The sequence below is a fragment of the Trichechus manatus genome, unplaced genomic scaffold (genome assembly GCF_000243295.1).
Source record: "Trichechus manatus latirostris isolate Lorelei unplaced genomic scaffold, TriManLat1.0 scaffold00004, whole genome shotgun sequence".
NCBI classification, from domain to species: domain Eukaryota; kingdom Metazoa; phylum Chordata; class Mammalia; order Sirenia; family Trichechidae; genus Trichechus; species Trichechus manatus.
Window position 1 is genome coordinate 34056367 of NW_004443940.1, and position 25500 is coordinate 34081866.

Below are 25500 nucleotides of genomic sequence, written 5' to 3' on the forward strand. Positions count from 1 at the left end.
CCCACCCACAGTACAGGTGCGCCCCTGTGAAGACTCAGCCAGCAGGAGGCTGGAGGCTGTGGGTGCGCCCCAGCCGCATCCGCAGGAAATGGCTACTACACGCTGGCTCCCCCAGAGACTGGCAGCCCCAGCCCTTGTTTTGGGACGAGCAAGCTCCCCCTCTTCCTGGCATCTGGCATTAGTTCATCCCTAAGCGGGGGTGAAATAAATCCAGCAGCTAGGGCCCGTGGACGGGGCTGAGCCGCCCCCATGGCTACAGCTGGCCCGAAAGCAGTGAGCACGCGGAAGCAGCCCAGTGGGGATTTGCTGGGTGTGATGAAGGTGTTGGCCAGGGAGCAGGTCCTGGGGGTCCCTGGGTTCCCACAGTGGTGGTTCTCGTGTGTCTTTCGACAAAGGCAAGAGAGAATGAAGATGAGCAGTGGTGAAGGCTTTGACCTTTATTTGTTTCTGTTCTGCTTTGGCATTTTCTTGAAACCTTCATTTGAGTAACTTGGCAAAAGCGCAGAAACTGATCCTGTATAAATAACTACACTGGGTGCTCATCCCACTGCCATCATTTGGGATTCCCGAGGCGTTTAGAGACTGCCCACTGGGAGAGCTGCCCACAAGATGGATGAGGATCAGGAGCCTGGAGGAATCTTTATTTGGACGTTGTTAGGAAGAGCCATCACAAGTGGGAAGCCGGGGCTGTGTTCCAGAAGCCCGACATGCTGAACCAAGCTGGCCCCTTCTTTGTTTTCTGCTTGTTTTGTGTGTTTCCCCTTTTGGGCTCATTTCCTCCCCGTTCCTTCCTTCTCTTCCTGTGGGTGGTGAGGGTAGAAGCAGACCTCTGCCCTTTGTCATTGCCATCGTGGCTGGGGATTAGCAGTGTCTGATGGTGGCTGCTCATGTCTCCTTCCCGAGCAAAGACCCAGGGTCCCAACGAGACAGCCCCCGCCCCCCGCCGCTGGGATGATCAGAGCTGATGGCTGACAGCTGGGCCTGCGAGGCATCCACTGCTGATGGAGGCTCTGCCCCTCCCATCTTACTCTGGGGCCTTCCCACATTCCCAGGATAAGTACCGACCCTTGGCACGCTGGCTTTACTGCAGGAAAAGGCTCCCACCCGGCCCCTTGTCAGTGTTGATTTATGGACCTGATGTGGGCTTTTGTAAACCTAATGTTAGGGAGCAGTATCAGTCCCTGGAGAAGGACATCATGCTTGGTAAAGTAGAGAGAGGGTCAGCAAAGAAGAGGAAGACTCTCAACGAGATGGACTGACACAGTGGCTGCAACAGTGGGCTCAAACATAGCAACAATTGTGAACATGGCACAGGACCGGGCAGTGTTTCGTTCTGTTGTACGTAGGGTCGCTATGAGCTGGAACCGAGTTGATGGCACCTAACAACAACAATGGTTAATTCTACAGTCTAAGGTGTTTGGGCTTTCACCACCCTCCTCCCAGAGCCCCCAGACCTGCTTTTCCTCCAGACACCCCTGCCTAGGTGCTGCTGGGGTGACTCTCCTCCCTGCCTCAGAGACCGAGTGGCTTCTGCACGCGAGGCCGTCTCCTGCTCTCAGCCAAGCCTGAGGTTACCTTACACCACTGGCCTTGGCTCTTCCCCTGAACCGCCTGAAACCACTCACGGTTCAGCTGAGGTGAGGCAACTCTACTCTGGTGCAGAGCAGACCCACTTGTGATTGAGAATCCTTGCATCTCATCCAGCTCGAGACAAAGAATTCCTTGAAAGCCAGTGACTTCGAGACAGAGCAGGGATGTGCCCTTTCTGCCTATCTCTTGGCTCCTGGTGTTACAGACTAAATCTCACTCAGCAGTAATGAGCTCAGGCAGGTGCATTCTCTGGCAGAAACTATCGTCTAAGGCCAGCGGAGCAGAAGGGAGACACTGTGGCGGGGAGGGGTGTTTCTCCCCGAGAGCAGCAGTTGGAAGTGCGCTAATCTGAGCCAACAGGGGCTTGTACAATCAATTCCCCCACTGAGAAGCTGGCAGCGTGCCGCCTGCCAGAATGCCAGAGCGTGTGTTTCCATAGAATACGGAGCACCGGCCTCCTGGCCACAGGGCCGCTGGCGGGGTCACTGCCAATTTGAGAGCACCCCTCCCCCCCGACTTTGTTTGCTTGGGGATTGTCTGCTTCCCGGGTGCCGTGCTTCAGCCCTGCATCTCAGTACATGCTCTCGAGGTCAGCCTGTGAACGCGTCTCCCTGCGGGCGTCCATGTGTCCCGGCACGTGGGGCAGAGGGGGTGTGCTGGCAGCCCTGGAGTGCACGTGTGTTTGCGTGTACAAACAGAGGGCCGTGTTAGAGCGGTGAACTCCACCACAGCAGCAACAAAGCTGCTTTCTTCTCTGAACTTAAATGATTTAGAGGGAAAAATGCCTGGACATACTCAGAAAGATAGTGGCTTGGAGGAAAGTCTTTGGGAGCATTCTGTTCCTGGCGGGATAAAACATGATGTCCTTTAAAAAAGAAAGCAAAGAAAAGGGAAGAAAAGAAGATTGGGCTGACAGGAAATTTCTGTCTAGGGTCATGACTGCATACGATCGGAATCGTTCTTTGCGTGGATTTGGACATTAAAAAGAAGAACGGACAGGAAGCTACTTCGTCATTTCCTGAAATCCGTATTGTTTTTGGGACGTATCTAGAGTGAGAGCAAAACAGCATTCACAGAACGCACAGATAGGAGAGCAATCCTACCCCAAGCCGCATGGCGCCGGGGGTGACCAGGAGCATGGGGAGGGCAAGACAGCCTCACCAGCCCTTCTAAGATGGCTTTCAAAGCCCCTTTCCCCAGAGCTCCTGAAACCACGTGGAATATTCCAGCTCCTCACTCTGCAGGTCAAGCTGTCCTTCAGGGCCGGTGATCAAAGCACAGCGCCCTTCACGTCAGCAGTTTGCCTTGTTTTTGGTTTTAATTGTGGCGAAATACATACGTAACATTTGCCAGTTCATCCATTTTACACGAACAATTCAGTGACGTTCATTACATTCGCCCTGTGGTGCGGCCATCCCCACTATCTGTTCGCAAGTTTTTAGCAGTTTGACTTTGAAAACCCCTGTTAGAAGGGAACCAGGGCTCCTGGCATAGAGGCTGAAGGGCCCAACTGCTAACCAGAAGGTCGGTGGTTCGAACCCACCAGCCGCTCTGCAAGAGAACGATGTGGCGGTCTGCTTCAGCAAAAATTACAGCCTTGGAAACCCTGTGGGGCAGTTCTAGTCTGTCCTCTAGGGCCAAGTCGATGACAGCGGGTTTGGTGTGTTGGGAGAGAGAGACGCAGTAAGACGTATCGACTGCAAAGCAGGCTTGTAGCCACGGCTGCGCAGGGAGCCCCCCGCCCTGTGGGCTCTGGGACAAGTGCTGCTCAGATGGTTTCTGGAGAATCCCGTATGGAACCCTTGTTTGCTGTTTCCTTCCCAGAATTTCCCCGTTCTGGGCTGCACAGGGAGCCCCCCACCCTGTGGGCTCTGGGACAAGTGCTGCTCAGATGGTTTCTGGAGAATCCCTTCCCAGAATTTCCCTGTTCTGGGCCTCTTTTCTGTTATTTCCCCGTCTTCTCGGGTATCCCCTTTGTTTTGGAAAAATACAGGCCGTGGCAGAAATGCTCTGTGTAACCAGACCCCAGGGCGCTGGCTGTGGCCCCAGTGGTAATTCTGCCTGCCCGGTGCACCGGAGCTCACGGCTCAAGAGGCGTGACTCCTGGGCTCCCCTCACCTGGCCACAGGTCCTTTTGCAATCCTGGTATATACCTCACTTCACCTCTGCCAAACGGAAAAGACAAAATGTGTCACCCAGCCAAATGGAAAAGACAAAATGTGTCACCCAGCCGTGTGCTTAAGACACCTTGAAATGGGAGGCATGAGAGAAAGCAGCTGATTTTGATGACGGCAGTTCTCCCTACAGCGCCTTGCCTCAAGTGCCCTAGAAGCATTTTTGCGATACAAACCCCGGATGTGCTTCCTAGCATCCCGGGTGACGTTGAACAATGAGAAGCTCCTGCAGTTTTAGCAAAGCAGGCATGCAGAGTGGCCTCTGTTAAGCAGAGGCTGCTGACCACGGGCACGACAGGTCAGCTGGCAGGGCCCGGAGGCCACTCCTAACCTCACCTCCTTTGCCCCCACAGCTCCCCGCCGGCCCAGCAGCTCTCCTTCCTTCACAGGGGCCTTCTGAGCAACCTGTACCTGCACACGCCCGACTGCCCCGTCCCCCTGCTCCAGTGGCTCTTCCAGGTGAGGACCACAGACCTACCACTAGGTGGCGGAGCATTCCAGCCTAATAGCCCCGGCAGGTCTGTGCTGGCAGCCGGCAGGAGGGGCTTCGCACTTAACCTCTTCTTCCCTTGGGTGCTTATCCTAGACTTGAGAGGAAGGAGTAATACTTACTGAGCGTTGATCCTGGTGGGGGTCTTACAGCGCGAGGGGCTGAGCCAGCAGCCACCTCCCCCCAGGCATATTGCCTTGTGGGTTGCTGGTACCACCAGAAGTCCTGTCTTAGCTTTCCCAAGGGGCCTGGTGCTCCAAGCGGACTTGGGATCTAACTCTCGGTGACCCCATCCCTGCTACTCAGTAAGTGCTTCCTTTGTGCCAAAGCTCATCTCCTCTCTGATGCTCTCCATTCCAGGCCCTCTGCCCCTCGTCCCGTAAGCAGGGGGAGCTGCTCAGGGCCCCTGCAGCCCTGCAGGGGTGGTGGTACAGGGACCCTCCCGAGCTGAGGGTGCTCGGGTGTCTGAATGTCTGCTTCCTGGTGTGCAGTTGTAGGTTGGCTGGAAAAGCCTAGAACAGCTGTTCCATCTGCCCCAGTTTATTCCACCCTGGTTGCTGCTGGCACTTTGTGCTTTGTGGGAACCTGTTGTCTGCCCAGGGATTGAAACCTTTGCTCAGAGAAAGACAAACTGACAGGGTCGCCAAGGCATCAGCTGCTGTGATTTGAATGCAAGGGATGAGGATGCTAGCCTTGACCCCCGTCCAGGACCATCCCTGCCTGGGGACGGGCAGAATGCAAGTTCTAGCTGGCCCCGTTACTGCCAGTGGGAGCCTGCACCACAGCTGTAAATCAGAGCCACTGTTGGGGCAGGTTATTCAAGGAACTCAGCCTTGACAGGCTGGCCGCCCTCTGGAAAGAGCCCTCTGGTGCTGGCCTCTGCCCTCTGGGGTCCTTCAGGCTGCTCTGCCCTGCCCCAGGGGAAGAAGGCACCCTCAGCTCTTGGGGCCCTGTTGTGGCTCTTGCCCTTGCCCCTCCCCTCAGCCCATTGGGGTCCTGCGTGAGTAACAGGAACAGTGCAGCCATTATTCTCTGTCCCCAGCACTGCTGCGTCTCTTTGCGCCTTGCACGGTCTGTGACAAAGCGCACAGTCGGGCATTGGGAGGTACAAAGGGTTCATCCAAGACATGTCCGCAGAGTCCTTGTGCAACCCTGACACCACGTGGATGTCGCCTCTGCTGGCTGATCTCCATCGGGCTCTGGAAGCCCTGTCCCTATGAGGGGTGTGTGAGCCCTCCCTCCTCCCCTCTCCCACCTCCATCCCTCCATAGAACCCAGGAGTCAGGGACCAGCTCTGAGTCAGACAGGCCAGGCCGGATTTGAACTTTGGCTCTGCCGCTTACTGGCTGTGCGTGACCTGAGCTGAGCTTCTTAACATCAGCCTGTGCCTGGGTTTTCTACTTTGTTAACTGGGGCCCGGAGCACCACAGAAGGGTTAACCGCGTAGTCCTGTAAACTGCTTTGTCCTTCTGGTGCCCCCATAGCTCCGCTCAGGAAGAAACGATGCTAGCTCAGAGGTTTCAGTTCACACTCTTCGGGAAGAAGAAACAAACGTTCCTCCTTCCCCGACGACTGAAGCCAGATCAGTTAAGGGGTGTACTTGGCTTTGCAAGCCTTGTGGGCGGACTCTGCCCAGTGTCTCTGTCCTGGGGGGGGAGGGCTGATATCTGCCAAGCACAGTGACTGTGCACAGGCCTCAGCAAGAATGAACCCTAAAAGTTCACTTCAGAGGTTTTGCTTTTCTTACAGTTTGGGATATATTTTCCCATTATAGCAATGACACTCACTCAATTCTTTCATTCATTCAGCAGACGCTGAACACTTTAGAATTGTCCTAAATTGAGGCAAGAGGTCCAGGCCTTTGGACCCAGCATTGACCAGTTGTCAGATGCATTCTGCTCTTGGGGAGGGTCCATGACCTTGGACAAGGGCAGTGCCCAGACAGGGGCTTGGCTGAGGGCCCTCAGCCACAGCAGTGCCCAGCCCAGGGAGGATGAGGGCCTCAGTCCTGGAAGGGGGCATGCACCATGGCATCCACCACAGCTGGCGTTGGTTGGCACCCTCCCGATCCTCCCAACCCCAGCGGGAAGCATGGTGGCGCTAGGCCCAGCTGGCATGCCCTAACACAGCATGGCCGACCGTGGGCAGGAGTGGCCCTCCTCTGAGGCCTGGCCTTGTCAGTGTGTCCCCAGACCGGACGGCACGAGTGGGAAGGTGCTGTCCCACTGCTCGTCCCCATGCCATGCTCTTGCCACATCCTAAACCCCCAGCTTATGACCCCAGACTCAAGGGACATCCAAACAAGGATCCCAGTGATCTTGACTCAGGCGGGCAGGGCCTCAGGTTACGTGAGAAGGTGTGCTCCGTCCCGGGAACCTCCCAGAGGTGGTGGTCTCGGACCGTAAATTAAGGTGCTGCCTGGAAACAATGCGAAGATCATGCTGAGGGGCTGACCCTGCCATTGTCAGCTCACTGTGGTCGGTGCTTATCAGCTGGTTCTCCCACTACGCTGGCCCAGCCCTGGAGGGGCAGGCTGTGACCACAGGGAGTGAGGGGCCAAAGGACCAAGACTGTCACACCAGGAGTGGATGGAGTAGGAGGAAACAAAGATGGTTTCAGATCACATTGACCTGGGCTTGAATCCAGGCTTTGCCGCTTTGATTAGCTGTGTGACCTTGGGGAAGTTGCTTGATCTCTCTGAGCTTGGTTTCCTCATCTGTGAAGTGGGAATAACTTACCTTTCTACCTTGTGGTCCTGTGAGGATTAAATGGGATAAGGTACTTTGACTAACCCATGGTGGCCTCTGAAGAAGTCTGCTACTATTACTCCACAGGAATGTGGAGCTAACTTGTTTTTTCTCCTCCTAGCTGCTGACATGGCCTCCGGAAACTTCTTCAGAAGCCTTTGGTCTCCTATGGGATCTCAGCGTGGATAGGCTCTTCCATCCGCCCGGTCAGTACGAGGGTGTGGGGTGGAGATTGGCACTCTGCATGCCCAGGCTCGAGAGCTTGTACAGTCCGCGGCTCTCGTCCCCCCAGGAGCCCAGCACGCAGGGGACGTGCTGGCAGAGACGTTGCATCACCTGGGCTGTGGCGCCATTGGGCCGTCTTTGGCTCTGGCTCCGGGGTTAGCAACCAGCTGAGCCAGCAGGCTCTTCGGCACCCTGGTTGGGCCCCAGATCCAGATCACCGGGGCCAAGTCGAGGCTGACCTCACAGAAGCTGGGGATCTGAGCGCGGCCCAGGGAAGCTGGGTTCAGACTGAGGCCGTCTCTGGGTCCAAGTGGACAGCTTGCTCCCAAATTCTTGCCGAGAGCCCCGGTTTGCTCCGGAGGGCTCCAGGAACATCTCCACCACATCAGGGATGCTCCTTGGCCTGGAGTCACAGGGAGAGGGCCCTGAAGCTGCCACCTTCTGCCGGTGCTCTGATTGAGGGGTTGGCAGAGCCCCGAGGCTGGGTCGGACTGGAGTGACGGTCTCCAGCCTGTATCTTTGCCGTGGCAGTTAGGGTGCGTTTAAGTCACCTTTGTACTTTGCTGATGTTCAGAGTTCCACAGAAGCAATTAACTTCCCTTTTGTGGCTGCACCCTTCCCAGCCTGTCATCATTCGGCACCTGAACATAGACACTTTGGCACCAAAAAAGACTGCGTAACCAGTCAGGTGCTTATGGCAGCCACGGAGAGGCCCCCACCGTGCCCAGACGCGCCTCTGCCCCAGCTGCAGCCTGCCCCCCCTTGGAGCGAGAGCACACAGCTCTCAAGGCCAAGGTTACAGGCCGGGGTGCACACATCGCCCCCTTTGAGTCCTGCCTTTGTGCCTCCCCTGCTTCAGGAGTTGGCTGTGCCCGGGGTGGGGGGGGGGGGCATCTGTTACATGAGAGCGTTCCGGACTCCTCCCACCCCCAGAGGACCCCTCTAACTGCCATCTTCTGAATAGCACTAGTCTCAGCCTCCTCTCCCTTTTCGTAACCTTTGCCCTCGCAGCCCAGGCTGCCCTTTGGAGCCTCTGCAGCCCCCACTGCAGCGTGCCTGCCCTTTTGGAGAACAGAGGCTTCTCTTGTCCTGCTGTCCCCTTCCGCGCACTGGTACGCGGCTTCTCTGCAGAGGCAGGGGGACATCCCACTCTCCCTGGCTGCTGTCCACGCTGAGGGCCCAGGGGCAGCCCCCCGAGTCCCAGCAGGCCCTTCTCATGGACAGCACCTGAGATCCCAACCCGGGAGAGTCCAGGCTCTGGTGTGAAACGTGATTGGGTTTCCCTGCTCCATAGAACAGACCCTGGCCTGGAGAATTCCAGACTGGAGGTTGAGCCCTTGGCTGATTAGGGCCAAGTCCAAGGCTGGGCTCAAGCAAAGAGCCAGGTGTCAGCGAGCCCACCAAGAGCTGGGGCTGAAAACCCTCGCCAGTGCACGAGGCATTTCTGAGGCTGAGTTGGAGCCGGCACTGATACAGAAGTCAGCCCAGTTCCTCAGGATTTGTTAGCAACCCGAGGGCTCTGGGTGCCCTTTGTGGGGCCTGCCACAGGCCCCTGAGGCCGCAACCCCTCCTGTTTGCGTCAGTGATGTGTGCGTTTGTGTTCAAGTTGCCGACCTTTCTTTTAGTAAAGTGAAAGTGATGTTGTGTGTCGTATGTCGGGTGTAAATTTCTGTCCTTCCCTGGAGTTTGTGGTGACTGACAGCTGTTTCCAGACTGTCCTGGAAGTGTCCTATGCCATCACCTGGATCCCAAGAAGCATCCTGAGTCCCGGGAGCACTGAGGCCGCCTCAGGGTCTCTAGCAGGACCTAGGCGGTGGGCTGCAGAGAGCTGGCTGCTGTGGATTTGCTCAGGGTGATGGGTGAGAGGCTGAGGCAGCCCGCCGCACACTGGCGTATTGGTGTGTGATGGGGAGTTGTTTTCCTGGGTTGAGAAGCACCCCGTGTTGCCTGTGCAAAGCTCCAGGCTCCTCGGTGGTCTCAGAGAGTGGGATATTCTGGAACCTTACCATTCTTCACCGCAGCAAATGTTCATTTGTGGGTTCAGGAAGGATGCATCGAGAGCCTCCTGTATTCAGGCACCTCTCTGGATGGCAGGTAAGTGACGCATAGGACCCGGCTCCTGCGCTCATAAGGCATGTAGCCAGTAGGAGGGGACAAGCAGTTACGACAGGAGATGAGGAGCCAGTGGCAGAACTGTGGTGGTGGTGGTTGTTAGGTGCTGTCGAGTCGGTTCTGACTCCCAGTGACCCGATGTACAGCAGCACGAAACGCTGCCCAGTCCTGCGCCATCCTCACAGTCGTTGCTATGTTTGAGCCCATTGTTGCAGCCACTGTGTCAGTCCATCTCATTGATTGTCTTCCTCTTTTTCGCTGACCCTCTACTTTACCAAGCATGATGTCCTTCTCCAGGGACTGGTCCCTCCTGATAACATGTCCAAAGTGCATGAGATGAAGTCTCACCGTCCTTGCTTCTGAGGAGCATTCTGGCTGTACTCCTTCCAGGACAGATTTGTTTATTCTTTTGGCAGTCCGTGATGTATTCAACATTCTTCTCCAACCACGATTCAAAGGCGTCGGTTCTTCTTCGGTCTTCCTTATTCTTCATCCAGTTTTCACATGCGTATGATGTGATTGAAACACTGTGGTAGTCCCAAGGAAAGCGAAATTACTTCTAGTTAGGTAGGTAGGGTCGGGGTGAGGGGGAGACAATAATCAGGAAGTGCTTTTTGTAAAGAGGGGCAGTTGAGCCATCTCTCAAAAGATATATAGGGCAGGGATTGCAAATTCAGTTGTGTACAGGGACCAAGTGAAACCAGTAACTAGAGAGCACCTGACCTATCTAAAGGGCTTTGTACACCATGATGGCCATGTGTAAATGCCAGATCTCTCCATTTTAATCAGGACTTTTTTTTACTGTAAGTAACAGATACCCTCTTAAGAGCAGTTTATCATCTCATATGACAACAAGTTTAGAGGTGTGTGGTTCCAGAGTATGTGTGTTCAGCAGATCTGCGGTATCAGAGCTCTGGTTAGTTTCTGTGCCTGCCATTCTCACTGCTTCACCTCATGGTGGCAAAATGGCTGCCATTGCCCAAGGTAGCGTCATGTACTCATGAGACAACATCCTTCAAGACAGAAAGGGGAAGATTAGAAGATAAGAGGTCATTTCTTCTCATACTCTCTTTTCATCAGGGAGTTTTCCCCTGTTGTTTCATTAGCTAGAACTGATCACGGGCTTTAGGGGACATTTGCCATGTTTTCTGCCTACCTGGTACCCTTTGAATACCCTGGCTGTATCTGAGGAAATGTCCAGCTTCATGAGTCTCACCCCTCCAGAATAGAACCCAGAAGACCGTTTTCCAGCCCCTCTTAGTTCTTTTTTTCCTAATAGTTTCTGTTTCTCTGCTAAGATTTCCTATTTGTGCATTCAGTATGAGCATATTTTCTTTGACCACCTGGAGAATAGTTATAATAGCTATTTTCAGATTCTTGTCTGTAATTCTACCATCTGGGTCATTGACTAGGTGGAAAATTAAAGAGGAAAGTGAACGTTTGTTTAGAATGAGTAAAGAAATGATACCAAATCCTTGCCCTCGGGAGATTCAGGTGCCTTTCTCCTAGACCAGTTTAGGATATTTACCAGAACTGTTTATGTAGAAATGCATCCTGATTGCAACCTGGCTTCCCTGCCCAACCTAGACGGCTCACAGGCACTGTGCACGTGAGAGGCCCTAGAGCTGAAGCATCATTAGCTTTACGGTAAATTGGCTTCTGACATATAATAAGCCTGTTTCTGTTTAAACAGCCAGAACCTGTTTTTGTTGCTTGTGGCTCAGAGCTCTGACTGCTCCAGTAGCCACCCTTAGACCAGTCCCTGCAAAGGCAATTGGGATGAATGGTTCATCCACTGGAGTGGACCCACTTTCCCTGAGCAGACGCCTGAACAAGCCCAGATTTCCTTAGCGACAAGGAAGGGGAGCCAGGCTCTTGGGCAGGCAGGTGGCGGAGCCTGCCACAAGCTGGGAGGTGGGTGTCTGGGTGAAATCGCCTCTTAGTAGCTAATTCAGTTTAAAAAAAAACAACCACGTGACATCAGTGTGAACCATCTGTAGACTATATTTGACTGTGGGCCACCGGGTTGCACCCCTGGAGGACGGATTTGGGTGTGCAGAGATAGCGGGAGTAGAGGGAACAAAGACAAGGAAATGGGACAAGTGGGGCTTCCTTAAAAGAGGGCGAGCAGGTGATAAGACTGAAAGTTTGGGACCAGATCTTGGAGGACAGTGGGGGCCATTGCAGGCACAGCAAAACTCTGTTAATACCTTGCAAGACCAGGGTAGCATTTTTTTAAAGATATGATTCACATAACATAAAATTCACCCTTGTAAAGTGTACAGTTCACTGGTTTGTGAGACATTCACAAGATTGTGCAACCATCACCACTATCTAATTCCTGAACGTTTTCATCACCCCAGAAGGAAACCCCATACTCAGGGATCACCCCATTCCCCCCTCCTCCCAAGCAGTCTCCTTTCTGTCTCTCTGGATTTGCCTGTTCTGGACACTTCATATAAAGGGAATCGTATAACACGTGGCTTTTTGAGACGGGCTTCTTTCACTTGGTCATACTGTTTTCAAGGCTGGGGCATATGGTAACTTTATGTTGAACTTTTCGAGGAACTTCCAGACTGTTTTCCAAAGCAGCTGCACCATTTTACGTTCCTACCAGAAATGTGTGAGAGTTCCAGTTTCTCCAAATCATCTCCAGCTCTTACTATTATCTGTCTTTTTTTTTTTTTTTTTACTATAGTCATCCTTGTGGGTGTGAAGTGGTATCTCATTGTGGCTTGGGTTTGCATTTCCCTGATGACTAATGATGTTAAGCATTTTTCCACATGCTTATGGGCCACTTGTATGTCTTCTCTAGAAAAATGTATATTCAAATCCTTTGCCCAGTTCTTAGTTGGATTGTTTGTCATTTAGTTGAGTTGTAAGAATTCTTTATATATTCTGTATACTAGTCCCTTATCAGATGTGTGATTTGCTAATATTTTCTCCCATTCCGTGAGTTGCCTTTTCACTTTCTTCATAGTGTCCTTTGAAGCTCAGAGGTTTTTAATTTTGATGAAGTACAGTTTATTTATTTCTTCATTTGTCATTTGTGCTTTTGGTGTCATATCTAAGAAGTTATTACCTAGTCTTAGGTCGTTAAGATTTATGCCTGTGTTTTCTTCTAAGAGTTTTATAGTTTTAGCTTTCACATTTAGGTCTTAGATACATTTTGTGTTAATTTCTGTATATGGTGTGAGGTAGGGGATCCAACTTCATTCCTTTGCATGTGGATATACAGGTTTAGTGACACCATTTGTTGAAAAGTCTATTCTTTCCCCACTGAATTGTCCGGGCACCCTTGTCAAAAATCAATTGACCGTAATTGTGAGGGTTTATTTCTGGACTCTGAGTTTTATACTGTTGATCCATATGTCTGTCCTCTGTCAGTACCGCACTGTCTTGATTACCATAGCTTTGAGGTAAATTTTGGAATTGGGAAGTGTAAGTCCTCCAACTTCGTTCTTCTTTTTCAAGATTGTTTTGGCTATTCTGAGTCCCTTGTAATTCCACCTGAGTTTTAGAATCAGCTTGTCAATTTCTGTAAAAAAAAAAAAAAAAGAAAAAAGCAGCCAGGATTTTGATAGCGGTGGTGTTACAAGCTGTAAGTAAGTTTGGGGAGTATTGCCACCTGAGTTTTAGAATCAGCTTGTCAATTTCTGTTAAAAAAAAAAAAAAGAAAAAAGCAGCCAGGATTTTGATAGCGGTGGTGTTACAAGCTGTAAGTAAGTTTGGGGAGTATTGCCACCTTAACAATATGAAGTCTTCCAGCTCGTGAACATAGAACGTCTATTTATTTAGGTCATTCATTTCTTTCAGCAGTGTTTGTAGTTTTCAGTGTACAAGTCTTGTACTTCCTTTGTCAGATGTATTCTTAGATATTTTATGCTTTGTGATGGTATTGTAAATGGAATGTTTTTCTTAATTTCACTTTTGTTTCGTTCATTGCTAGTGTATTGAAATACAGTCAACTTTTGTATACTGACCTTGTATCCTGCAACCTTGCTGAACCCGTTTATTAGCTCCAGTACTTTTTTTTTTTTTTTTTTGTGGCAGGACTTGATTTTGAGAGCAGACTTACTCTTGTGCAACTAATTGTTTGAAAGAAATTACCTGATGTTTGTTTAACCAACATGTTTTCTCTGAGCCAAGGTAGAACTGGCCATTAACTCAGCACCAGTCATTCTGAGTAGGAAGCGGTGCCATGAGAAAAATAGCTCTGTCAGCGAAATCGAAACACTTTAGAAAAGGAACAGAACCCTTGTAGGCTCTTTCCTGTTAGCATCCAAAACAATGTTGTACATTTTTTGCCTACCTATTTCATTCTGTATCAGCTTCTGTGATATTTGTGTAGGAGAGAGAGAACAAAACGAAATGACCCGGTTAGCACATTCTTTGGATATCTCTGAAGTGGGCGAGAAATTCAGTTCTCAGAACAAACTCTGGTAGCTTCAGTCTCACAAGCAGAGTCTTTGAATACTTTGTTCTTCCACACTTGTCCCCATGCTTTTCCTTTTGTCCTACGGGCTCCCGTATGGTGGTGCCTGGGGCTTTGGGGGTGTCTTGGATGGACCCCCATTTTGTGGGTCACTTTCTTTTCTATCATTGCTTGCTTGCATTCTCTCCCCTCTTTCCCTCCCTCCCTCCCAGGTAGTATTTATAACGTTGCTTTATGTAAAAAGAATAAAACAAAGAAATGGTCTATAATCTTACCACCCAGGTAACCTCTGTTATTTTTTAGTGATGTATGTACAAGTTTGGAAAATTCAAGTACTGGAGAAAAAGATGCAAAATGAAAAATGAAAGCCTACCTCCCCACCCGCTCCATGGACACTTCTTCTCCACAAGTAATCATTATTAACAGTTTCTTGTGGTTATTTCAGGGGAAAAAATTAATGCACAGTTCACACATTTTATGTTTTTACATCTATATGTTTATCGACACCATATTTCCTTGGCCACTTTGCTGTTCATCTGATATGACCTCCAGGGGACAGTTGCTCTTCTAGAAGCATCCCACTTCTCTGCGCCCGCTCTCAGGAGAGGCCACAGCTGGCCACAGCAGGACTTCCTAGACCAGGGGTCTACAGAGTGGGGGGTTCTGGAGGTGGGATGAGCCATGGAGGTGCAGAGAGAAAACATTAACACTTCATATTTACATTTTGGCTCCTCCTTTTTAAAAAAACCAGTTTTATTGACGTCTAATTGATACATATTAACCTGTACACGTTTAAAGTGTACAATTTATATACTTGAATATGTTTACATCCATAAAACTGTGATCACAATCAAGATAAGTATCCATCACCCTCAAAAGTTTCCTGTGGCTCTTTGTAATTCATTCCTCTTTCCCATCTTGTCTGTAGGAAACCACTGATCTACTATTGACTACTATGGATTAGTTTGCATTTTCTAGAATTTTACGTAAATGAAATCATACCGTGGGTTTTTTTTTTTTTTTGGTCTGCTTTCACTCAGCTTAATTATTTTTCAGTTCATCGATGTTGTTACATATATCAATAGCTTATACCTTTTCATTGCTGAGTAGTATTCCATTGTATGGCTGTACTACAACTTGTTTATCCATTCATTTATTAATACACATTTGGATTCTTTTCAGTTTTTGGCAATTACAATAAAGCTGCTGTAAACATTCTTAATACAAGTTATTTATGTGAGCATATGCTTTAATTTGCCTTGGGTAAATATCTAGAAGTGGAATGACTGAGTCATATGGTAAGTATATGTTTAAGGTTTTTAAGAAATTGCCAAACTGTTTTCCAGAGTGGTTGTACCATTTCCTACTAACAGTTTATGAGAGATCCAGTTGCTCCACAACCTCGCCAGCACTTAGTATGGTCAGTCTTTTTAATAGGTATGTAGTGATAACTGGTGATTTTAATTTGCATTTCCCTAAAGACTGATGATCTTTTCATGAGCTTGTTTGTATCTGTATATCTTCTTTGGTGAAGTGTCTGTTCTTTTTTTTTTTTTTGCCCATTTTCTTATTGGGTTGTTTATGTTAATAAATGATAAGAGTTTCTATGTATTCTAGTTACAGTTCTTTGTCAGATACGTGTTTTGCAAATATCCTGCCCCAGTCTGGGGCTTTTGTTTTTGTTTGCGTGACAGTGTCTTTTGAAGAATGAAAGTTTTTATATTTAGTGAGCACCATTTTATTGATAGTTTATTTTATCGTTTATGCTTTTTGTCTCATAATTAAGAAATATTTGCCAAACCTGGTGTTATGGATTGAATTGTGTCCCCCCTCCAAATATGTGTTGTAAATCCTAACCTCTGTGCTTGTGGCTATACACCAATTCCTCACTTATCAACATGACTAGGTTCCAAAGACTAGGTAGTTATGCGAAAATCCGTGTTAAGCAAAAGTAGAGGATGACCACATCAGATCACAAAATAAACGGTGACTACATCGTTAGATACCAAACCACTGAGAATCATGGTCCAGACAAGTTGACACATAACCTTAACCATCCCAGCCAGCATTACTCTCACCTCGCACCTCAGCGTTGGTTACTGCCAGATGTACGTCGTTAATGAGCAAAATAGTTGGATGGCAATTTTTTACTACTGTCAGAAATGCAAAATGTCAGATAATGAGATAGTTGATAAGTGAGGAGTAGGTGTAATCCCATTTGGGAATGGTAGTCTTTGTTATGTTAATGACAGGATTAGTATAGGGTGTGTCTCTTTTGAGATATAAAAGAGATTAAACAAGTAAGCAAGAGAAGCAGAGATGAGGGAAGATTGATGCCAAGCCACATGGAGAACTCCAGGGAACCAGGAAACAAGCTGAAGAGACAAGGACCTTCCCCCAGAGCCGACAGAGAGAGAAAGCCTTCCCCTAGAACTGGCACCCTGAATACGGACTTCTAGCCTCCTAAACTATGAAAAAATAAATTTCCGTTTGTTGAAGCCACCCACTTGTGGTATTTCTGTTATAGCAGCACTACATAACTAAGAATTTGATGTTGAAAAGTGGGGGTGCAGCTCTAACAGTTCCTACAGTGGGGAAGTGGTTTTGGAATTGGGTAATGGGTGGAGGCTGGAAGAGTTTTAAGGTGCCTAATAGTAAAAGCCTGATTGCCTTGAAGAGACTGTTGGTAGAATCATGGCCATCAAAGGCAGTTCTGGTGAGGGCTCACAAGGAAGTGAGGAGAGCTGTAGAGAAAGTCTCCATTGTCTTAGAGAATGCATATGGCGCCAGCAACAGAATTTTGCTAGAAATGTGGACGTCAAATGTGCTTCTGGTGAGGCTTTAAAAGGAAACGATGAACATGTGATTGGACAATGGAGGAAGGGTGATGCTTTTTATGCAGTGGCAAATAACTTGTCTGAATTATGTTGAAATGTTTGGTGGAAGGTAGAACTTGTAAGTGATGAACTTGAATATCTGGCTGAGGAGATTTCTAAGCAAGATCTTAGAGGGCCCACGTAAATTGTGAAAGGAAAGAGATGGACTTAAAAATGAATGGTGCAGAATGAAAACAACACTTGAAAGATTTGGAAAATTCTGTTCTATGAACTAAGGACGCTGGGACCCTAATACTCCCCAGCATGTTTTCTCCTTTTCAGAAGGGATAATTGAGGGCTTGACATAACTAACGCCATAATAAACCTATTACAGTTTTTTTTTGCTTTTTTCTTTGCCTTCTCCCTTTTCACATATCTTCGTTAATGGCCTTGTTTTGCGCATACCTTTGTTAATGACTCTGTTTTGTGACTGTAAGATCCACAGGAAGATTAGAGCCAGATGTCAGGGATGTACGTCTTTAGCCTGATAAGGAAATGTCCCATTCGTTCCCTATCTCTTTAGTATAATAGTCTCTTGTAATTATCTTGGAGTGAATAACAACACTTATAACCTTTGTAAAAATCATATATAAGCTCTAATGTGAAAATGCCTTTTGGGACTCCCTAAGGACAGCCTGTGTTGCTGTTGGATCCCTGGTGGTGTACACTTCCTAAATTAAAACTCTCTCACTTTTTCTGACTTGGAGTGTGTTTCATTGGCTAGACTGCTCCAGGACACAGACCCTCCCTATTCCAGTAACAACACCATGTCCTAGAATTTCACCAAGGATGTGGCTATACAATCTTTTGTTACAGAGATTAATCCTGTAACTGATGGATCTAACCAACTACCAAAGCAGAAAACCCATCAGATTTGACTGAAGGGGGAACAGAGAAAGAAAGGAGAGAACGCAGTCTGCCTCTTGTAACTCTACAGGCAGGAAACAGGCCAAAGGAGCTGCATCTGTTGTCCTCCAAGAAAAGAAAAGAAACATCCCTGGAGCAGCTTGGAGAGCAACAGAACTGTTGGAAGGAGCATGGGAAGCAGGGCTGCTTAAGTCTCAAAGAGTGGGGACACAGCCTCTGGGGTGTCCAAGGGTAGAACCATGGCCTCCTAGGTTCAAAGAGTCAGATCTTCAGTTCCAGAGTGTTGAGCTGCCATTCCGTTTGGCCAAGAGGATGGGGCTGCCACCCAAAGCTGAGGGGACACAGCTGCCATGCCCAAGGGGAAGAAGAACAGGGCCTGTTGGGGGCAAGGGGTGGGATTATCACTCAGATGGACCAGAAGAATGGGGCCACCTAGAGCCAAGGGAGCCGAGTGTCTATCCTAAAGGGCCTGGAAGGTGGAGCTAAAGCCCAGGACTGAGGGACATCCACCCAGAATCTGTAGGGCGGGACCATTGCCCAGATGGTCTCAGAGAACAGAGGATTATTTTCAAGCCTTGAGAGCTAATGTAATTTGTTCTGCTGGGTTTTGGACTTGCTTGGTGCCTGTTATGCCTTCCTTCCCTCCACTTTCTCCCATTTGTTGTAGAAATGTCTACCTTGTGCCAGTTCCACCATTGTACTTTGGAAACATAACCTGTATTCTAGATTTCAGGTTCACAGATGAAGAGGAATTTTGCCCCAGGATGGAATATGCCTAAAGTCTCACCCATATTTGATTTAGATGGTTCAGAAGATGAGATTTTGGAGTTGGAGTTGATTTAAGACTTTTGGGATGATGTGATGGGAAGAATCTGTTTTGCATGTGGGAAGGACATAAATTTTCAGGGACCAAATGGTAGAATGTTATGGATTGAATTGTGTCCCCCAAAAATGTGTTGTAACTTCTAACCTCTATGCCTGTGGTTGTAATCCCATTTGGGAATGTGTTGTCTTTGTTACATTAGTGAGACAGGATCAGTGTAGGGTGTGTCTTAAATCAATCTCTTTTGAGATATAAAAGATATTAAACAAGCAAGGAGAGAAGCAGAGATGGAGGAAGATTGATGTTAAGCCACATGGAGATCTCCAAGGAACCAGGAAACAAGCTGAAGAGACAAGGACCTTCCCCCAGAGCTGACAGAGAAAGCCTTCGCCTAGAGCCAGTGCCCTGAATTCAGACTTCTAGCCTCCTAACCTGTGAGAAAATAAATTTGTTTGTTAAAGCCATCCACTTGTGGCATTTCTGTGATAGCAGCATGGGATAACTAAGACACCTGGGTCACCAAGATCCTTTCCTGCTTCTAGGAGTTTTGTAGTTTCAGCTCTTAGATTTAGTGTATGATTCATTTTGAGTTAATTTTTGTGTATGGTGTGAGGTAAGATTAGTTTCTTGGCATATTGGTATGTAGTTGTTCCAGCACCATTATTTGAAAAGGTTCTCCTTTTCCCCGTTGAATTACCTTGGCACCTTTATAAAAAATCAGCTTGAGTTACATACATGTGTTTCTGTTTCTGGACTGTATTCTGTGTCATTGATTTATATGTCTTTAACTTTACCCCGTTATCTTGATTACTGTAGCTTGATAATAAGTCTTTAAGTCAGGCAGTTTAAATTCTTCAAACTTTGTTCTTCAACGTTGTTTTGGCTGTTCTAGGTCATTTGCGTTTACATATAAATTTTAGAATGAGCCTATCATTAAAAAAAAAATCCTGCTGGGATTTTGATTGAGATTGCACTGACTCTGTACATCAATTTGGGCAAACTGACATCTTCACCATCTTGAGTCTTCCGATACATGAACGCAGTACACCTCTCCATGTATTTAGGTTTTCTTTAATTTCTTTCAGCAGTGCTTTGTGATTTTCATTATATACGTCTTGCACGTATTTTGTCAAGTTTGTCTCAAGTCCGTATTTTTGATGCTATTACAAATGGTGTTGTTTCTGCAGTTTCAGTTTCTGATTGTTCATTGCTAATGTATAGAAATACAATGGATTCTTGTATATTGACCTGGTATCTTGCAACCTTGATAAGCTCTTAGTTTGTGAAGATTTTTTTAATCAGGAATGGGTGTTGTATTTTTTTGAGATGATTATATAATTTTCTTCCTTGGTATCTTAATGTGGTGATTACATTGATTTTTTTTAATTGAAATATAATCAGTGTACCATAAAATTGACCATTTTGAAGTGTCTGTTTCAGTGGTTTTTAGTATATTCACAAGGTTGGCCACTATCTGTGGGAGAAAAATGTGCCAGTCTGCCTCCATCAAGATTTGCAACCTTGGAAGCCCTACAGGGCAGTTCTTCTATGTCCTGTAGGGTCGCTATGAGTCAGAATTTACTTGACGGCAGTGGCTGCTGGGTGATGCAGCCATCACCACTAATTCCTAAACATTGTCATTACCCCAAAGGAAACCTTATTATGGTGTCCTCAAAAAATATGTGTTGTAAACCCTAACTCCTACCACCTGTGGATGTAATCCCATTTGGGAATAGGGTTCTCTTTGTTACGTTAATGAGACTGTTACGGATTGAATTGTGTCCCCCAAAAATGTGTATTAGTATGGCTAGGCCATGATTCCCAGTATTGTGTGATTGTCCACCATTTTGTCATCTGATACAGTTTTCCTGTGTGCTATAAATCCTACCTGTATGATGTCAGTCATCACATGGAGCCCTGGTGGCGCAGTGGTTAAGTGTTCGGCTGCTAACCGAAAGGTCAGCAGTTCGAATCCACCAGCCGCTCCTTGGAAACCCTATGAGGCAGTTGCTCTCTGTCCTGTAGGGTTACTAGGAGTTGGGATCAATTTGACAGCAACAGGTTATGATGTTAATGAGGCAGGATTAGAGGCAGTTATGTTAATGAGGCAGGATTCAGTGTACAAGATAGTATCTTGAGACAGTCTCTTTTGAGATATAAAAGAGAGAAGCAAGCAGAGAGACAGGGGGACCAAGAAACAAGAGCCGAGAGTGAGCGCGTCCTTTGGACCCGGGGTCCCTGTGCTGAGAAGCTCCTAGATCAGGGGAAGATTGATGGCAAGGACCTTCCCGCAGAGCCAACAGAGAGAGAAAGCCTTCCCTTGGAGCAGGTGCCCTGAATTTGGACCTCTAGCCTCCTAGACTGTGAGAGAATAAATTTCTCTTTGTTAAAGCCCCCTGCTTGCGGTGTTTCTGTTATAGCGGCACTAAATGACTAAGACGGGGACCCTATCAGCGTAGGGTATGTTTTAAGCCTATCACTCTTGAGATATAGAAGGAGCAGATTAGGCACAGAAGCGAAGAAGCACAAATGGAGAATAATTGATGCCAGGAAGATCAAAGATCCAAAGATCAGAGATCACCAAGGAACTGAGGAACAGAAGCTGAAAAGAGACAAGGACCTTCCTCTAGAGCCGACAAAGAGAGCCTTCACCTAGAGCCAGTGTCCTGAATTCCGACTTGTAGCTGCCTAAACTGTGAGAAAATACCCTTCCATTCCCTAAAGCCACCCACTTGTGGTATTTCTATTACAGCAGTGCTGAGAAACTAAGACAAACCTCATACCCATTACCAGTCACTCCTACTTCCCCTTCCCCTCTGCCAACCAAGAAATCTGCCTTCCTCTGTGGATTTGCCTGTTGTGGATGTTTCGCAGAAACGGCATCATGGGATAGGCAGCCTTTTGTGTCTGGCTTTCTTTCACTTAGCATAATGGAATGTTTTGGGGGTTCACCCACACTGTAGCATTTGCAGTACCTTATTCCTTCTTGGGAGCCCTGGTGGCGCAGTGGTTAAGAGCTCGGCTGTTAACCAGAGGGGTTCCTAGCAGCTGTGTGAGCCTGGCCCACGCTAAGACTCAGGTAGGTAGCTGTTGACTGAGTGAATGAGTGGGCGGGTGAGTTTGAGGCACGTGGGCATTGCCAGCAGTGGGTATCGCCCAGTGTTCTTTCCTGTTCCTGTTGGGGCCTTCTGCTGTGGAGCTGCACACACGTGCAGGCCAGGCTCCTAGACATGCTTTCTGGTCGTCTGAGGTCAGGATGCAGGGTGAGCTGACCCTGTGCAGACAAGCACCTGTGTTCCCCCAGCTCAGCAAGCCGGTCCCTGGTCTCCGTGCCTTCTGGAGCTGGACACCTGCATTCAGCTCCTGATCTTACCCTTGTGTCCCACTGTCTGTACAGTGGGGTCATGATAGCACTGCCCCGTCGGCCGCCTGTTGTCATTAGCTGCTGTCAAGCGGTTCCTGACATGTGGCAAGCCCATGCACAACAGAACAAGATGCTACCCAGTCCTGCACCATCTCCCTGATCAGATCTTATGCTCCATAGGGTTTTATTGGCTGATTTTCGGAAGTACATTGCCAGGCCTTTCTTCCTAGTCCATTTTAGTCGAAGCTCCATTGAAACCTGTTCAGCATCATAGCAACACACAAGCTTTTACTAACAGACGGGTGGCAGCTGGACTTGAGGTGCACTGGCTGGGAATCAAGCCCAGGTCTCCCACATGGAAGTCGAGAATTCTACCACTGAATCACCTCTGCCCCAGCCCCGCATTGCCTGGTAAAACCAAAAACTCATTGCCGTAGAGTCGATTCTGACTCCTAGCGACCCTACAGGACAGAGTAGAACTGCCCCATAGGGTTTCCAAGGAGCAGCTGATGGACTCAAACTGCCGACCTTTTGGTTAGCAGCCGAGCTCTTAATCACTGCCCACCAGGGCTCCGCATCGCCTGGTAGCAAGGCTCAAATGACTTAGTACCTGTAATGCATTCAGAGCAGCACCTGACATTAGCAGTTTTCAAAGCTCCCCAGGTGATTATGATGCGCAGCCCGGCCTGAGAATCGTCAGGGTGTGAGGACTGTCTTGGGGTGGAGCCAGGCCAGGTAATAAAGGGCGCTTATCCCACCTCTGTAGTTCAAGACTCTCAGGGCGCCTTTTAAAATGAAGAAAGTAAATCTAATTGATTTCAACTTGGTGAGCGCTTCTCAGTGTTTGTTTTCTAGGCCTTGATCAATGGGTGTGGGTCCCCCACCCCAGGACTCTGAGCCTCTGGCACCCCGGTTCACTGTGGCTGCACCTTGAGGTCATCAGGGGAGCTTCAGGAAGGACTGATGCCCGGGTCCTGCCTTCGGAGATTCTGGGGCAGCTGGGGTGGGGTGCAGCCTGGGTGGGGGCCTTTCATACCTACCCCAGGTGATGCCAGTGAGCAGCTGGGGCTGAGGACCCTTGAGCCTCTGAGCCACAGGCACCTGGCCCAGGTGCAAGGCTGTGGGTGTGACTAGGGAGCTGGGGCTGTGTCATAGGTTAGTACGTTGTTATTACGTTGTAATACCTAACCCTTATATATGTGGGTGAGGAGCCCTGGTGGTGCAGTGGTTAAGCACTCAGCTGCTAACCAAGGGTGGGTGGGTCAGACCCACTAGCCACTCTGCAGGAGAAAAGACCTGGTGATCTGCTCCCATAAAGATTTTAGCGTAGGAGATTCTATAAGGCAGTTTTGCTCTGTCCTGTAGGGCCGCTGTGAGTCAGAGGAGACGCCGTGGCCCACAGCAGCAACAGTGCGTGTGGACATAATCCCGTCTGGGAACAGGGTTTTCTTCGTTACGTTAATGAGCCTCTGTCAGTGTGGTAGTAGCTGTTAGGTGCCATTTGGTCAGTTTCCCCTCCTAGTGACCCTGTGTACAACGGAAAGGAACACTGCCAAGTCGTCACAGTTGTTGCTGTGTCTGAGCCACTGTGTCAGTCCATCTCATCGAGGGTCTTCCTCTTTTTCAGTGACCCTCTACCTTACTCCTTCTCCAGGGACTGGTTCCCCCTGATAACATGTCCAAAGTACGTGAGATGTAGTCTCGCCAACCTTCCTTCTAAGGAACGTTCTGGCTGTACTTCTTCCAAGACAGATGTGTTCGTTCTTCTGGCAGTCCGTGGTGTATTCAGTATTCGTCACCAACACCGTAATTCAAAGGCATCAATTCTTCTTCAGTCTTCCTTATTCATTGCCCAGCTTTTGCATGGACAGTGAAAACACCGTGGCTTGGGTCAGGCACACCTTAGTTCTCAAGGTGACATCTTTGCTTTCTAACACTTCAAAGAGGTTTTTTGCAGCACATTTGCCCAGTGCAGTGAGTGTATCATTAGATTTCTTGACTGCTGCTTCCGTGGGCGTTGGTTGTGGATCCAAGTAAAATGAAATCCTTGACTTCAGTCTTTTCTCCATTTATCATGATGTTGCTTATTGGTCCAGTTGTAGGAATGTTTTTTTTCCTTATCTTGAGGTGATCCATATTAAGGGCTGTGGTCTTTGATCTTCATCAATAACTGCTTCAAGTCCTCTTCACTTTCAGCAAGCAAGGTTGTGTCTTCTGCATATCACACATTGTTAATGTCTTTCTCCAATCCTGATGCCACGTTCTTCTTCATCACTTCCATAGAGTAAGCAGATACGCAGAAACCGTAAGTAGTTAGTGGTTACCAGGGGTGAGAGGGAAGGGGAGATAGGGAGTTTCTGCTTAGAGTGCACTGAGTGTATGTTCATAGTGGTGGGATAATTTGGAAAGGGACAGTGAGGATGGTTCCACAACTAGAAGAATGTAATCAGTGTCACTGAGTTACACATGTAGAAATCAATAACGGCTTCGGTGTATGTTTATCAAAAAAGAAAAAACAAAGCCCAAGCCTGCACACCAGGTGTCAAAGTGAGGAAGTGATTGCCTGGAGTTGCGATACAAGAGCTGGGCCTCCAGCAGTCATCCAGGACCAAGAGGTTCTTGAGAACAGAAGGCACATGCAGAAAAGGAGGGAGCAGAAAGACGGGGCCCCAAGGTCCTAGAGACACAGTGAAGTCCGCACATCAGCTGTGGACGCATACTTCTGAGCTTCTTTTTCATCAGAGAAAAAGAGAATTCTAGCTTATTTAAGCCAGGTGGTTGGGTTTGGCCTGTTACTTGCAGCTGGACCTAATTCTCGCAGGTACAAGTGGTTCCTCGGTTGGCACAGCGCGACTCTGTTGTCCACAGGGGCCTCAAGTGCTCGGTGGTATTAGGTGACACCAGGCAGTGGTGTGAGTTACAGAGGGCAGGAGAGAGGAGAGTTTGCCTGAGGGGACGACGTCATCTAACCCACAGGGTCACAGAAGGAACAAACGGAAGGGCAGGTGGAGCTGTAGAGACTGGGGCGGGGAGAGGGGATTGACGGAGGCTGGGTTACAGCAAGGCACGGAGGTTTTCACGGGTCCCAAAGGCTGACCTCAGGCTCGGGGTGTGGGGAGAAAGTGGAAAATGAAGGGGCCAGTGGAGGTGGTTGCGGGGCTGAGAAGGACAAAGGAAGGCTCCAGAAGGATGTCGGTAGAAAAACAACAAAACCAAGGCCGTTGCTATCAAGTCAATTCCGACTCATAGTGACCCTGTAGACAGAGGGGAAGAGGTCTGGAGACGAAGCCAGTGGGTGGGAGGCCAAGGAGAGCATGCCTGTGAGAATTCACCAAAGTCCTACGGGGCGTCCAGTTGTCCCCAGGATGAAGATGTGTCAGAGAGAAAGGCGGGCTTTGTTCTGTGCTCGCGCCGTAGTTGGGGCGACAAAATGTGCACTTTTTTTTTTTTTTTTAAATTGTTGTGCTTCAAGTGAAAGTTTACAATTCAAGTTAGTTTCTCATACAAAAATTTATACACACACCGTTCTGTGACCCTAGTTGCTCTCCTTACACTGTGACAGCACGCTCCTCCTTTTCTATCGCGGGTTTCCCATGTCCATTCAACCAGCTCCTGACCCTCTCTGCCTTCTTGTCTCGCCTCTGGGCAGGAGCTGCCCGTTTAGTCTAATGTATCTACTTGAGCTAAGAGGCACGCTCTTCACGAGTATTAAAATGTGCCCATTTTAAAAGATTTGATTTGACAGGATTTCATATTTTCACCACGTCATGTATCGGTGTGGTAACGTCACTCCTCAC

General features: G+C 48.5%; 1 protein-coding gene across 1 annotated transcript in view; it reads left to right on the forward strand.

Moving 5' to 3' along the window:
- FAM178B (family with sequence similarity 178 member B) overlaps positions 1-25500 on the forward strand; it is a 127561-nt gene that overhangs the window by 43112 nt on the left and 58949 nt on the right. The window contains exons 12-13 of the mRNA XM_012556317.2: positions 4118-4223; positions 7123-7207. Of these exons, the coding sequence (XP_012411771.2) occupies positions 4118-4223; positions 7123-7207 (191 nt within the window). The remainder of the gene's footprint in view (positions 1-4117; positions 4224-7122; positions 7208-25500) is intronic.